This window comes from Cervus elaphus, chromosome 4 (assembly GCF_910594005.1).
Source record: "Cervus elaphus chromosome 4, mCerEla1.1, whole genome shotgun sequence".
Taxonomy (NCBI): domain Eukaryota; kingdom Metazoa; phylum Chordata; class Mammalia; order Artiodactyla; family Cervidae; genus Cervus; species Cervus elaphus.
Window position 1 is genome coordinate 33,758,455 of NC_057818.1, and position 14,463 is coordinate 33,772,917.

At 40.3% G+C, this 14,463-nt stretch overlaps 1 protein-coding gene across 1 annotated transcript in view; it reads left to right on the top strand.

The window, feature by feature from the left end:
- The window catches only part of LOC122691792, a 374,778-nt gene that overhangs the window by 187,941 nt on the left and 172,374 nt on the right, over positions 1-14,463 (top strand). Inside the window, exon 5 of the mRNA XM_043898642.1 lies at positions 12,293-12,511. Coding sequence (XP_043754577.1) covers positions 12,435-12,511 — 77 coding nt within the window. The 5' untranslated portion in view covers positions 12,293-12,434. The remainder of the gene's footprint in view (positions 1-12,292; positions 12,512-14,463) is intronic.

Genomic DNA, 14,463 nt, shown 5'->3' on the forward strand with positions numbered 1-14,463 from the left:
AACTCAGCATGAATAAAACAACAGATATGGGACAATAACTAAGTTTTCTGGACTCCAGTCCAGTCTTCTCTTTATGTTCCTGCTATCTCTATGTAAGTGTGGTCCTCAAAGGGATGTGATCCATCATAAAGGAAGAAGAGAGTAACCAGAGTAATAAAGGGCCTGGATCTTGCAAGGTGGAGCTGTTGAGAGTTCAGAGGTGTTTGCAAGGAGACAAAGAAGCAAGTTTCCCGCTTTTAAGTTACTTTTCAATTCTTATTCTTTTTCATATGCACAGTAAGATTTTTTTGATAGTACAGTGTAGACACATGTGTAACTATATAAATATATAGTATATATCATATATCAAAACCCTAATCCCACCACTAACAGATAAGGACTAGTCTGATCAAACTCCCAGGGATAGAGCCTTCCAGATACTATCTATGCATACCTGTATTTTCTATGTTACTATAATAAGATCAGACTTTTCATATTATTAGGTAGTCTGCTTTGTTTGTTTTATTTGTTTTAACCCACTTAACCATATGTCTAACCTTGCTGGTAAAAGTCTCTGGGTTTCGCAGAGGTGACTGGAGGAGAACAAAAGCGACTTTGTTCTCCTTGCAGCCCCAGAATATCCCTTCCCCATCTCCTGCCGATGCCAGGGGCTCCATTAGGCAGCCGTGTGGATTAGCATGTAGATGGCCAGAAAGAGACATGACATGAGCCCTTTATCAGTAATTGAGACCGTAGCCCCAGCCAGCTGACTGGATCCTACTCTGCAGCAGACAGAGAGGAGGCTTCTGGCAGGAGGGAGGAAGGACTGGGGAAAGGGCTGCAGTGTGTGTGTCAGGGAGGAAGGCGGGAAAGCAGAGAGCTCTAGATACTGCTCCTCCCAGGGCAGGGGGGCACGCAGGGAGAGGTGAGTGAGCTACGGGGAAGACTAGGCTCAGACCCTGGGGGAGGTGCAGCCCGAGAGAATGGCGACGAGGGCAAACAGAAGCCACAGGACAGCTCGCCCCAAACGCTACCTTCTCGGCAGACCATTTGTTAGTGTTAAAAATGGGGTGATGATACTGCTGTTTGTATTTCCTTTCCTCCCATCCTTCCACCCCTCCCCGTCACTCTCTCCTTCCTCCCTCCCTCCCTCCCTCCCTCCCTTCTTTCTCTCTCTTCTTTCCTTTTCTCCCTCCTTCCCTTCTTCCTCTCTTTCTCTCTCTCCCCCTCCTTCCTCCCTTCCTTCTTTCCTGTCTTTCTGAAGATCTTTCTTTTGCCAGTGTTTGTTGCAGGCCTGCCATGTGCCGGGAGCTTCCCTGGTGCTGGCTTGTGATGATGACTCGGGCTTGTCCCCATGAAGTTGACAGCCTAGTGGCAGAGTCAGACTTTTAACACAGAGATAATTACACAATTAAATCGTGTGTAAGTGCTAAGTGTAAAGGAGGAAAAGAACAGCGTTCCATAAGAGAGAATAACAGAGCAGGGGTGGCCCACTGACACTGTGATATTTAAGGGGAATCTGAAGAGTGAGTAGGAACCAGGCTGTCAGGGAGACAAGGAAGGGATATTCCAGTGGGCAGAGAATGTCATGAACAAAGACTGGAGGCTGGAGGGAACAGAGTACTTTGGAAGATCAGAAAGTCTGGTCCCTGTGGTTGGAATTTCTCCCACAGTTAGAGGGGTAGCCAGAGATGAAAGCAGTGTAGGATCTATTAGGGACTTTACATATTTATAGAGTTATATGCATAAAAGTGTTATTTTCCTATTTATTTATTTTTTAAATCATTCCGGCTACTCTGTGGACAATTCGATATTTTAAATACTATTTTTTTTTTCTTTTTCTCTCTCTCTTTAAGCCCTCTATAACCAAGATAAGAAAATAAACACCCATTAATTTTTTTAGAAAAACCAGAATGCAGTGGTTATCTCTCTGAGGTTAGAGTGGTCTGTATCCCATGGAAATTTTCTGAAGTTCAGAAAGGGTAGATCAGTTCTTAACCAAGCCAGAGTTGTGCTTCTGACTAATAATGTCTCATTTTCTTTAAGTACTTATTATCTGCCAGGCATTTCATCAAGAAATGTATATAGGTATCACCTTTTTTCTACTTAAAAAAGAAGCACCTAAATATTTATAGCACCTTTATTCAGAAAATGCTGTGGCATTCCCTGGGGTCTCAGATAGTAAAGAATCTGCCTGCAGTGCAGGAGACCAAGGTTCAGTGCCTGGATTGGGAAGATCCCCTGGAGAAGGAAATGGCAACCCGCTCCAGTATTCTTGCCTGGGAAATCCCATGGACAGAGGAGCCTGAAGGGCTACAATGCACGGGATCAGAAGAGTAGACACAACCAAGTAACTAATACTTTACATTTGATGAACTAGGGTCATAACCGACCCACTCAACCCTCCCAATAAATCGGAATTGGTTCCCTTTGCCTGAAATCAGGGCTGGTGCTGAAAAACTGCCCAAGGGGTCTGCTGGCCCCCAAGGTCTCTCTCACCATCTACAATGGCTTAAATCTGGACCCAAATAGTTTGGGCTATGGGTCAAATTGTGACCCTTGAAAGACAGCTTTTCTCTTGTAGTTTGGAAAAAGTACTTCAGCATGGAAGGAGAAATTTCTGGGTGTCTAAAAAATCTTATCAGGATGAGGAAGAAAAAACCTCTTATCAACCGCTTGTCTGCTGCCTCTTGGGCTCTGGTGACAACCAGTGTCTTAAAAGGGAATGCTGTCTGCTGGTGATTCTCGCTGACAGCGTCAAGATTGGCGGAGCTGGGCTCTCAGACCTTGAGCTGCAGGGGCCTCCAAGGAGCAGCTGGTCCCGCCCTTTGCCTTCAGGCGGGGGCAGACCTCATCCATCAACCTGTCCGTCAACATACAGGTACCTGTTAAGGGGTTCAGGGTCTAGTCGTGAGGTAATATTTAGGTTTAAGACACAAATGGAGAATGCTGTAGCTTTTGTTACATTGCAAAGCAAACATTCTTTGCAAGCCAAGAAAACAAATGAAAAACTCCAACAATTTATGATTTCTTTAATAATTAGAGAAACTATGAACTGACAATAGTGAATTGAAAAGCAACATACGAAATTTCAAAAGGACAAATTTTTTTTTAAAGATTGCACAATGAAGTTTTTTAAAAAAATATCTTATGTATTTGGCTATGCCGGGTCTTCATTGCAGCATGTGGGATCTAATTTCCTGACCAGGCTTGGAACCCAAGCCTCCTGCATTTGGAGAGTGAAGTCTTAGCCACTGGACCACCAGGGAAGTCCCCAAAAGGACAATTTTTAAGAAAGAATTTTTTTTATGGTTTCCGCAAGGTTGCTCTGTATTCCTCTACTTGTGCTCATGCTAATTTGCACATTAGCTCACTGGATCTCAAGTTGACAGATGGTCTTTTTTTTCCACTTCTATAAACTTATCCCCTTTTGTACACATTGGGTTTTGTAGACACATTAAACATATCAGTTCTTTGGGTGTTTACTTTTACAGATAACATTTATATGTATTCAGTTCAATTAAAGACAATAGGGAAACTACAGATAAGTAGAAACAAACATCTCAAAACCCCAGATGCCAAATACAACAGACTTTGCTGTTATGAGAAATTGCAATTTCTTCTTCTTCATCTCCTTTTTAATCCTTTTTTTTTTCCTTGGCTCAAATAAAATATTTATCTGTAAGTTGAAATAAGAGTTCAAGAAATAGTTTAAACTAATTAGTAAGTTGTTTAAAAATGCAAATAAGTAAAGCTGTTGAAAGTGTTGATATATTTGTTTCTAGCTCTAGGCATTGTTTAATGTGAACATTAAAATACTAGTGACTTTTAAAATATAGCCACTTCTCTTAATATTTTTTGATGTAGTCACTGTTCCATGTTATTACATTATCTTTTAATATCATTTTCATTACCTCATATTGTTTCTTCAAGTAGATGACTCAGGGCTCTTTAACCACTCCCCTATTGCAGAGAATATAAGTAGCTCCTAAGTTTCCGTGTTTACAAATAATTCTATGATGGTTATATTTTTATGGAAAATATTTTACACATGTATTGCTTTCCAAGAGAAATGTACCAGGAATGGAATTATTGTGAAGAGATGAATGAACATATTTAAATTATAGAAAGATTTTCAAATTAATCTGCAAGTGGATTTTACTGATTTATGACCAACAACTGTTGAAAGAGTGACTTTTGTAAGACTTCCTAATAAGCACAGGATACTTCTTATTTTAAAAAGGTCAAAATGATTCACATTTCATTGACTGTTCTGTTGAACTTTGCTTTCCATGTGCCTGTGTCCTGTTATTATTTTGGCAGTGCTGAACAGTTTATGAGATCTTAGTTCTCTGACCAGGATTGAACCTGCGCCCCCTATGGTATAAGCAGAGTCCTAACCACTGAACCTCCTTTGTCCTCTTATTTGTAGCTACATATTTTCTGTCCCTTTCCCTTGCTCATTTGTGTACCAGAGTCCTATCCTTTTCATTAGCTTACTTAAGGCCTTCATGTGCTAAAAATATCCACTCTTTGACTACTGTATATATTAAAAAGGTTTTTCTAACCTGAGTCTTGCTTTTATTTTTAATAAACTTTATTTTTATAGAAGTTTTAGATTACAGAAAAATTGCAAAGATTGTAGGGTTCCCATATATTCTTAAATAGGCTCAGAACCCAATTCCAGTTTGTGGGGATATAGGTAGAGTTTCTAAGCAATTATCTGGTACCAGCTGGGCATCCTACAGTTCAACTCAGTGGTCTATCACAATTTCTCAGACTTTCCTTGATTCTGATGATTTTGAAAGTATTGAGAAGTATTTTCAGGTATTTTCTAAAGTGATGCTCAATTGGAATTTGCCTAGTTTTTTCTCATGACCCAACTGGAGTTTTGGCCTTGAGGTGGAAGAACACAGAGATAAAGTGGCATTTTCATCACATCATATCAAGGATACATACTGTTAATGTGACTCAACTTATTGCTGTTGATATTGCTCTTGATCTGCCTGGTTGATGTAGTGTTTGTCAGGCTTCTCCCCCTGTTGGTTTATTGTCCTCCAAACCCTTGTCCATACCATATTCTTTGGAAGAATCACTACTCAACCCACAGTTAAGGGCTGGAGAGTTATGCTTTATCCACCTCCCTGAGGTTGAAATATTTATGAAAATTATTTGGGATTTGTATGTATGAGAGACTTCTGTCTTGCTTCCCATCTATTTACTTATTCAGACATTTATATCTGCTTGAACTAATGGATATTTGTTTTATACTTTAGGTTATAATCTAATACTACTTTATGTCGTTGCTGAGTTTGTTCCAGCTTTGGCTATTGGAGGCTGTTTCAGTTGGCTTGTGTATATTTTTAATATATTTCCATCATTGTCAGTTTTCTTACTTTTTAACTTTGGCTATCTGTGTACATGTCAGTGAATACAGATATTGTAATGTGTGTGTTTTAAGTTGTTATCTTATTAATGTTGATAATAGTTTAGACAGAAAAAGTATATGATAGTCTAAAACAATATGACATCAACTTTATTTGATGGGGAAAAAACCCTTTCCTTGAAATCAGACAGACCAGGGTTTCAAAATCACTATGAGAGATTATCATCTTAATGACCTCAATAAATCAGGTTTCCTAAACTCCATGCCTTATGAAGATTACGCCCTTCACAGATAGAACCTAGGCTTGACAATGAACTTCTTTGGCTAATGGGGTGTAAGCTAACTTGATATAAGAAAGACTTGATAAGAGCTTGCACACAGGCTTGCACTCTTGGAATTCTGTTTCCACTATGTAAGAATCCAGGGCTTTCCTGCTAAGAAGGACCTATGGAAGAAACCAGCCCCTCGCTGACAGCTGCAGCCCACTGGGCATGTAAGTGCAGCCACATTGAAAGAGCCAGCCTCCCCTGGGCCGCCTGACGACTGTGCACACATGCGTGTACAGTCATGCACCCTTCTAGACCTGGGAAGAGTCTCAAAGAGGAACTACCCAGCTCAGCTCAGGCCAAAATGCAAAACTATGAGGGGAGCAAAAAGTGCATTTATAATCTGATATATTTGGGATAGTTTGTTACGTTGAAAACAATGACTCTTTATCACATCTATACCAGAAGTTGGCTTCAAACCCATATGGATAATGTATATTAGTTTTTCAGCTTATTGTTTTAACTCCCTAAACTTCCATTAGCCATCTACTGGGTGGAAAAAATTGTGCCTCTTTCTGCTCATCAAATTGATCATGACACCAAATGAGATTGTGCTGATTGAGAATCCCACTCAGAACTGGCTTTCACCAAAGCTCCCTCTGCCTCACCCATTTTACTAAAGGAAAGTTACAGAATATTTGTCCCTTTCTTCAACATGATGTTAGCTAAACAGAGTCCCTTTGCAATAAATAACATGGCTAATTAGGCTCATTTGATCCAGTAGAAAGGGGATCATGAACCAGTGCTTCATCCTGAAGACCTCAGTCATGAGGTATACTGCTTAAGTGCTTGTTGGGACATTCTGATATGGCCTTCCAATGCCATTTAGATTTGGACTTATAAAAGCATAGGACTCTAGACATCAATTCGAAGCCAAATCTAGCTTTCCCCCTGGTTTCTCAGCACCTTGAAAGAATCCTGAATGTCAAATTGTGTTTTGTAGACAATGCTGGAATGTAACCATGTGCCTTGGAAACAGCGATGTGTGCACATGAAGTACAGAGAGCAGACATTGCAGAAGAGTGCATATGGCTGGGAAACAGGAACAGAGACCCAGAACTCTGTTCCTTCTGTTGGAAGACAAGTTATCTAGAAATTTTCTGCGTTTAGCCTTGGTTGAATAAGAGCATTTAAGACAGGTTGGGTCGGTACACTGTCATTGTTGACTAACCCTTAAATCTTTTCTCTCTCACACATGCTATTTAGATGTCACAGTTTCCAAACTGACTAAGTGAATGCAGCTCACTATGTATCATGACATATTGGGAAAATGGTATGGTTTTCAAATTCCGAGCCTATAGCAAAGTAATTATTTAGATTATCTGAGTTTCAGTGTTTCTTCATCTGCCAGTTGGGGTTAGGCAACCGCATTTTTTAAATTCCATTCAGTGTTTTAACACTTACATGTGACACACACATAAAGAAGCAGGAATACACCTGTATAAATAACCACACACAAATATATACCCAAGTACGCATGTAAACACACATACACATGCACCTTTATACATCCAAAACGTGTTCTCCACCATCACTGTCACCACCACTATTGACTGAATAAATGAGTTTTTACACAGCCTCGTAACATCATTTTTAGCAGGACTCATCCCAGGGCTAAGACACGCTGATGGGGCATTGCCGGAACACCCCAGTGGGTACACAGATATAGGAGTGAGGGTGGTGAGCATCAGAACCATGGGGGGAGAGTGTCAGCATGCATTGGGACCCACATACCCTTTTTTTCCTCCCTCAGTAAAAATGGCCACATTTACTCTCAAAAGAGGGCAGTCAGAAAGACCTGGAAGTCCTGTGTCCTGGCTCCACCTCTTCCGTTGCCTTACTCTGTGACCTTGTGCAAATCACTTCTCTTCCTGGAGAGTTAAGCTTCTGATCCTTCAAACAGAGAATGGGGGCTTCTAGTTTGAGCCAAGATGCAGTAAACTCATTATGTCTCTATCTTTTCTACTGATTATAACTAAAATCTATAAATTGAATGCAAAAAGCAATACCTGAAATCTCCAAAAAGTAAAACCTTGCCGGTTGATGGGGGAGGGAAGTGAGAATTTGAGGAATACCAATATGACAGTGAAACTTTTTCCCGCCTTCATCTCTCAGCATTGACCTAAGGACAGAGCAGCATGTCAGGTGTTGACAGCAGAATTCTGAGATAAATTCTCTCTAGTTAGAAGAGGGTTCATACAGTGAACAAGAAAGTATGGGATCACTGTGAGCAAGAGAGTCACTTTTTAGTCATCTTTCCCCCCTAATTTTATTGAGATATTATTGACATATGATAATTTGATACATATAATGCAAAATGATAATCACAATGTTAGCATCTCTATCCCCTCACATAATTCTCATTTTTGTTGCAATGATACCATTTAAAATTTCCTCTCCTAGCAACTTTCATTTTCCTTTTCTCTCTCCTGACTGTGTCCAGAGGTCAGCTTGTCTTCTGCGTGACGGTGGCAGCAGGGCAGAGGTGTGGGCAGTTAAAGCCCCACGAGAAAATCCCATCTGTATGGTCACAGAACCTATATGTGAAGGCAGTGTACTGGGGCAGCCACACTGTTTTATTATTTTCTCTCTATTTTCTCTCACTGAGGTCAGCCCCAGGTGTATTGGAGTGGCCAATAGTAGATAAACTGAGAAAAATGCTTTTTCTTTCTGATCAGATGGAGAGGAACAGGGAAAGGGACTCTTCCGAGCTGAGAGTTAAAAGGGAAGCCCAAGAAAAAGACAGCTGGAGAAGGACATTTCCTTGTTCTGTGTGTGGCAGAAATGCCGAGCTCACTCCCGAGCAGAACAGACCCAGAGAAGCAGAGCAAAGGTTTAAAGAACTAAACTAGAATGAGAACCATGACTCATGTTCACACTAACTTCTGAGTGGGGCATGAGTGAAAATAAGGAGCATAGCAAGGACTTTGGAAACTGAACTGATCTTGACACCTCTGCTCAAAGAAGACAAGCCAAAACTTGTGATCCGTATCTAACCGAACCTGTTAAATGAAATAGCATCCATATTCTCCAGAGGATTGTAAGAGCTATCAGAGGCTCCCAGCATATTTCACCAGTCCAGGATACGATCCAAAGTGAATGCCATAAAAGGAACCAGAAAACAGTGACTGATTCTCCAGGTCGGCATTGGCACTCTGTGGTCCAGAGGCTAAATCTGCCCCACCACTGGTATCAGGATCACTCAAAAACTTGGAAGAGATTTTGCATTTATAAACAGTTGGAATAAAACAGATGAATATTTGTAAAATGTGAAGTTTTATGTAATTCATAGTTGGCTCTCCATACCTAAAGTTTTATTAGAATATAGCCACACCCGTTCATTTCTCTGTTGTCTCTAGCAATTTTCATGCTGAGATGTCAGATGAGTCATTGCAACACAGAGCATAGAGGTAAGCCACAAAACCTGAAACGATTATTGGCTGATCCTTACAGGAAAAAAAAAAAAAATGTTCTGACTTCTGCTGAGGGAAAAGGCAATCCAAAGAAATACCAATTATTGAGATGATCTAGATGTTGGAATTATAAAACAAAGTGTTTTAAGGCAGATATTGTAACCACTGTCAATAAGCTAAAGATTAGTACTCTTGAAATGAATGGAAAGATGTAAGTTCTCCAAAGAGAAACTGCAACTATAAAAATAAAACCAAATGGAAATTTTAGAACTGAAAAATACATCTGAAATTAAAAGTTCCCTAGATGGACTTCATAGCAGAATGGACATGACAGAGGAAATGTCACTGAACTTAAATGTAAACCAATAAAATTATCCAAACTGAAGAACAGAGGAAAAGATTGGAAAGGGGGGAAATAGAGCCACAGAAATCTATGAAATAAGCAAAAAGGTATAATACGTATGTCATTGGTATCCCAGAGGACAAGAGAAAGAGATTGGGTGCAAAATTAGTTTTGAAGAAATAATGGCTGGAAATATCCCAAATGTGGTGAAAGACGTAAATTTATAGGTTTAAGAAACTCTGGAAACATCTAACAGGATAAACTCAAATGAAATTGTGACCAAATGCATTATAATAAAATTCATGAAAACCAAAAATAAAAAGAATGAATTGTTGGTACAAACTAGTTACTAAAACCTCAATAAAGACTATAGTAAAATGATAAAGAAGTCAATCACAGAGAGAGAAGTTTGAAACAAGCATGGGTTGTAAGAAACTGTAAATGCCTTGGCACAGTGAATATTGCCTCAAACACAATGTTTTTATCTCAGAAAAAAATGAAGCCCCAGAAGACTGATTTTTGCCAAAGTAACTCTGAGGCAAATACTCAGGGGAAAAAAAAAATGAGTCTGAAGTGAAAAGGAAGGATGGAAGGAAGGAGTGAGTGAGAGAAGGAAGGACGGGAGAGAGAATATAAATAAAGAAAAGAAAGGAGAAAAAATAGCAATCTGTGTTGATCACAGATCTTAACACTGACTTTTATTATTAATACCATGTTTTTCCTTAGGCGTCTTCCCTGGTGACTCAGAGGGGTAAAGCATCTGCCTGCAGTGCAGGAGACCCGGGTCCGATCCCTGGGTTGGGAAGATCCCCTGGAGAAGGAAATGGCAACCCACTCCAGTACTCTTGCCTGGAAAATTCCATGGACTAAGGAGCCCTGTAGGCTACAGTCTATGGGGTCACAGAGTCAGACACGACTAAGTGACTTGACTTTACTAAGAAAAAAATGGTGATTTTTTTTTTTTAATGAAATAAACTTTTTTTTTTTTTTTGGAGAAAGGAGCGCTCATTCAAACAGTCAGAGTTTGGGGACATCTAGGTTTCCATCTGGCAGTGGTAGAGATCACAGAGATTTAGCAAATGCTTAAAAGTGAATGTGGAAAGTAGCCAATGAGATATTTTTCTTGGAGATTTTTACTGCAGTCATGTTTAAAAGGGCAGGGGACAAGGGGCAGTATCTTTTCTACACAAGGACAAAAACTATTGGAAAATCCAATCACAAAAGATAACTTTTCTGTGCCAAGAAAATCAGATGAATTGTTTGTTGATATTATGTATCCAGAGGAAAAAAAGTGAGACAATAGATTCTTGGCTAAACTTATAGATGCTTTGGCAGAGCATGGACACCGTTTGTCCTTGTCTTCCTCCCCCTCTCCTCTCCCTCCTTCTCTTTCTCCATGTGTTCCTTCTCCTCCTGTTTTTTCTCCCCTTCTTCCCTCTCCTTCCCCTCCTCCTTGTCCTTTTTCCCTATGTTTCTTTAAAACGTAAGCAAACACATGCCTTAGTAAAGATTCAGGGGGTGGGCTTTTCACCTTTTTCCTACCACTTTGAGAACTCTGACATGCAGAGATATCCAGAAAGGAATCCAGATATCATGAATATCTACCATGTCTACTTGAAGACATGTTAAAAAAAGCTCTTAAGACCACTATTCAGTCTTCTCCTGTAGTTTCTTGATGGAGAAGACAAGGTGATTTCATAATCTCTGGAGTCCAAGCACCCAGCATTAGAGTAAGTACTCAATGCACATTTGATTGTGTTTTGTAATTTGTAATTTGAAGTTTGGAAAATAAAGTCTCTGAGTATATGTGAAAACAGCAACAACAAAGCCACTATTCGGGACTTAAAAGTTTGGGGCATTAGATAATGAAACAGAGAGCAGAAATTTTCTTTGGAAGAAGAACCCTGAGATCCAGAGATTCACTCTAAGACAAAGAATTGAAAACTTTTCAATTCCTGTATGTCAGAATATAGAGATAGTATGTGTGTATGTATTATGTCCTGCATGTCAGTTTACACGCAGTTAACTTCCAGTTCAGACCTGGAGTAATTTTTCTAAATTTCTTACAAAAGTTGAGCCAAAAAGCTGCAAAGTCACTGACACTTGTTGCTGGGACTAACGCCTGGTGGTGGTGAGGAAAGGGACTCAGCAGACTCAGTCAGGTCCACGTGAAAAGCCACGGGTGCCCCAAGGCCGGCATCAGCAGCCGTCACAGTGACAACTTATCCCGAGTTGTCAGGTGGCCAGCACCGCCTTGTGCAGGGAGAACAAGAATACAATGATGAGTAGGTAGAGGATATGTCTAATAACATCAGCCCAATAGAATGCTCCAGGATTCTCAGATACTTCTAGGACAAAGACGGGACTTGGGATCCTTGAGATCCCTGAGATCTGTCTCTGAACCAAGGTGGTACATGTAAGGTATAGTTTGGGCCAAGGCAGAAAAGGAGAGACAACCTCAACGGAGGTGGGTTACCTTTATTCAGGCAAGGAGGGGGCGACAGTCACCCTAAGGACCAGGCTGAACTCAAGAGGGATCAGGGAGGCTTCATATTTAAAGGGAGGTTTGTGGAAGCGATAAGGGAAACTGTTAGTCAGGCGGGATGTTTTGGGTATTCTTTAGTTGAGATGGCATTTGTAGTTGAACAGGGGGTGGGAGGTTTTGGGCAGGGGGTGATAAGTCCTTGGCAGATGTAGGGGTGGAAAATTTCTGGACAGGGGGTGATAAGTCCCAGGTAGATGCAACTGGCCTGGAGCATCAGGGTGGAACCTAAAGTTGGGTTTTGTTTTCCCTGAAGTTAGATGATTAAGCAAGGGCCTTTGAGACCATTGTTTTCTTTTCTAGGCCCAAAGACTCCTTCTGAACAAATGACCTTCGGTAGCCCTGTAAACCATAGGCACATCTTGGATGCTGCTGCAGTCTAGGAGAGTCAGGGCCCTCACTATGTCATTGTTCCTTGCAAAGCAAAACTAAAACAGCATACCACATGGGATGCAAAGATGTTTTGAACAAAACCAGCACTTCAGAAAAGTCCCTGCAACTTCTGCTGTTTTCCAAGCCTAGGTGGGTCTGGTCTAATCTTTCTGCATCAGACATATTCCTCTGTTCTGTCTTTTGTGTCTTCAGACTTAATATATTAAAAATATTGTTTAAAAAGAAAAAATGGAATGCATGGCTGACACAGAAAGGAAAGACCCCAGGGGATTTCTTGCAAAGGACAACAGTGGCCTAAGGATTGTTTTGAAAACTGTGCTCTTCTGGCCCTTCAGGGCATAGACTGGGAGAGAGAGATTGAGATTTGGCAGGAAGAAAAAAAAATGCTAGCAGATAGTCAGACACACTTGGCTAAAAAGATTTGTTTTCCCAATTTTATTTGGATCTCTAATGTCATTTTACCTTATTTACCATTATTATTATTGCCACAGAGAGCTGAACTGCAAAGACTTGCCTTGAGTAATAGTTACAGACACAAAACAAGAGACCCCTCTAGGCGCCTTCCAGTAAGAAGATAATCCTAGGTAATTGTTCTATTGACAGTGTTTTAAGAGAGGTGACTGAAGAATCAGCATATCTACAAATTATTAGGCATGATTGCTTGCTGATTCGATGTTAATTCACTCTCAATAGGGGGATGAGCTGCAGAGGAAGTTTGTAGATACTCAATGCCGTTTCCTCAGTATTGTGCTCGGTATTGATTAAGGAGGATCTGACCCAGTGTCCTGGGAGGAAAGCCCCTTTCTGCACCACCACAGTGGCCATTGGGAACGGGGTGGCCCCAGCTGATAGCTTAAGGGCACAGGGTGATTCTAGGGACCCAACTGGTGAATAAGTAACATTTCCACAGGTTGCAAGACTGGTGATGGGTGGAAGGGGAACAAGAATCCTGTTTTAAGTCCTAGCTCATAAAAATATGAACATTAGCAGTCCTTTTTATAAAATAAATGAGGTGTCAGGGCTCACGTCTTGATAAATAATGAAGTGCCCCTCGCTCTTCCTCTCTTCATACATCCTCTCCTTTATCCCCATTAACTTGTGAACTTTTTTCTGCCAAAGAAATCAGTAGAGATAGTAATGTTCATTTATTTAAGGCCATTTCACTGAATATTGTGTGTATGGTCATGGAGTGTTGGTGAGCTGAACAGGTGCGCGTAGCTCAAATAACTTTCGAGAGCCAGGTAAGCATTACCAGTTGGAATTTTTCAGAGGCTTATCTTCATTCACATCAGCAGAAAATTTCTGTTTTCTTCATTAATAAGTGGAGTCACAAACTCTTATCTTCTTTCCTTTCAATTTAAACCAAATACTGAATATTAATTAACTGCTGCTCTATGCCAAGTAACTGTGGCTGCTAAAAGAGAAACAAAGTAGGTTATGCTCTAAAGAAATATGGTCTGGAGTAGAAGATGGACATGCGAAGGCATCGTCATGTACAGTGAGAAGCATAGCCCTAGATCAATGTATTATGTATAGAAAAGAGAAAAATTAGCTACATATAGTCACGGCATCACACAGGGAAGGCTATTTTAAATGCTTAAGATTTTAGCTCATTTTTGAAGAAGGGAAGAAAATTTGTTTGCAGTTTGAACAAAGAGGAAGCAGCAGCCACATTTGCAAGGCATGAAAGTGGGAAATGTCTGGCGTGTTATAAAAAAAAAATAATTTGGTATTGGTAGAGCATAAATTTGTGTGTAAGCAAGCGATGAAGTCAGCTCTGCAGAAAGCCAGCAACAGGATCTTCTCCTCAAAGACAAGAAAACATAGCGTTTGGTGCACTCCATCCTCGGCTGGTAGGAAGGACAGGAGCTCATGAAATTATCAAAAGGTAAGGACCAAGGTGGGGAAGGACGTCAGATTCCAGAATTATTATTACTTTCCCATGCACAGTCATTACCCTGTTTGTTTCCTCAAAACAACAATCAGTGAGACCTTTACAGGAATGTGTAACTTTGAGCTTTTTGGGGTTTTTGGTTTTTTTTTTTTTTTTTTCCTGAGAGAAGTAAAAAACAAAGAAACTG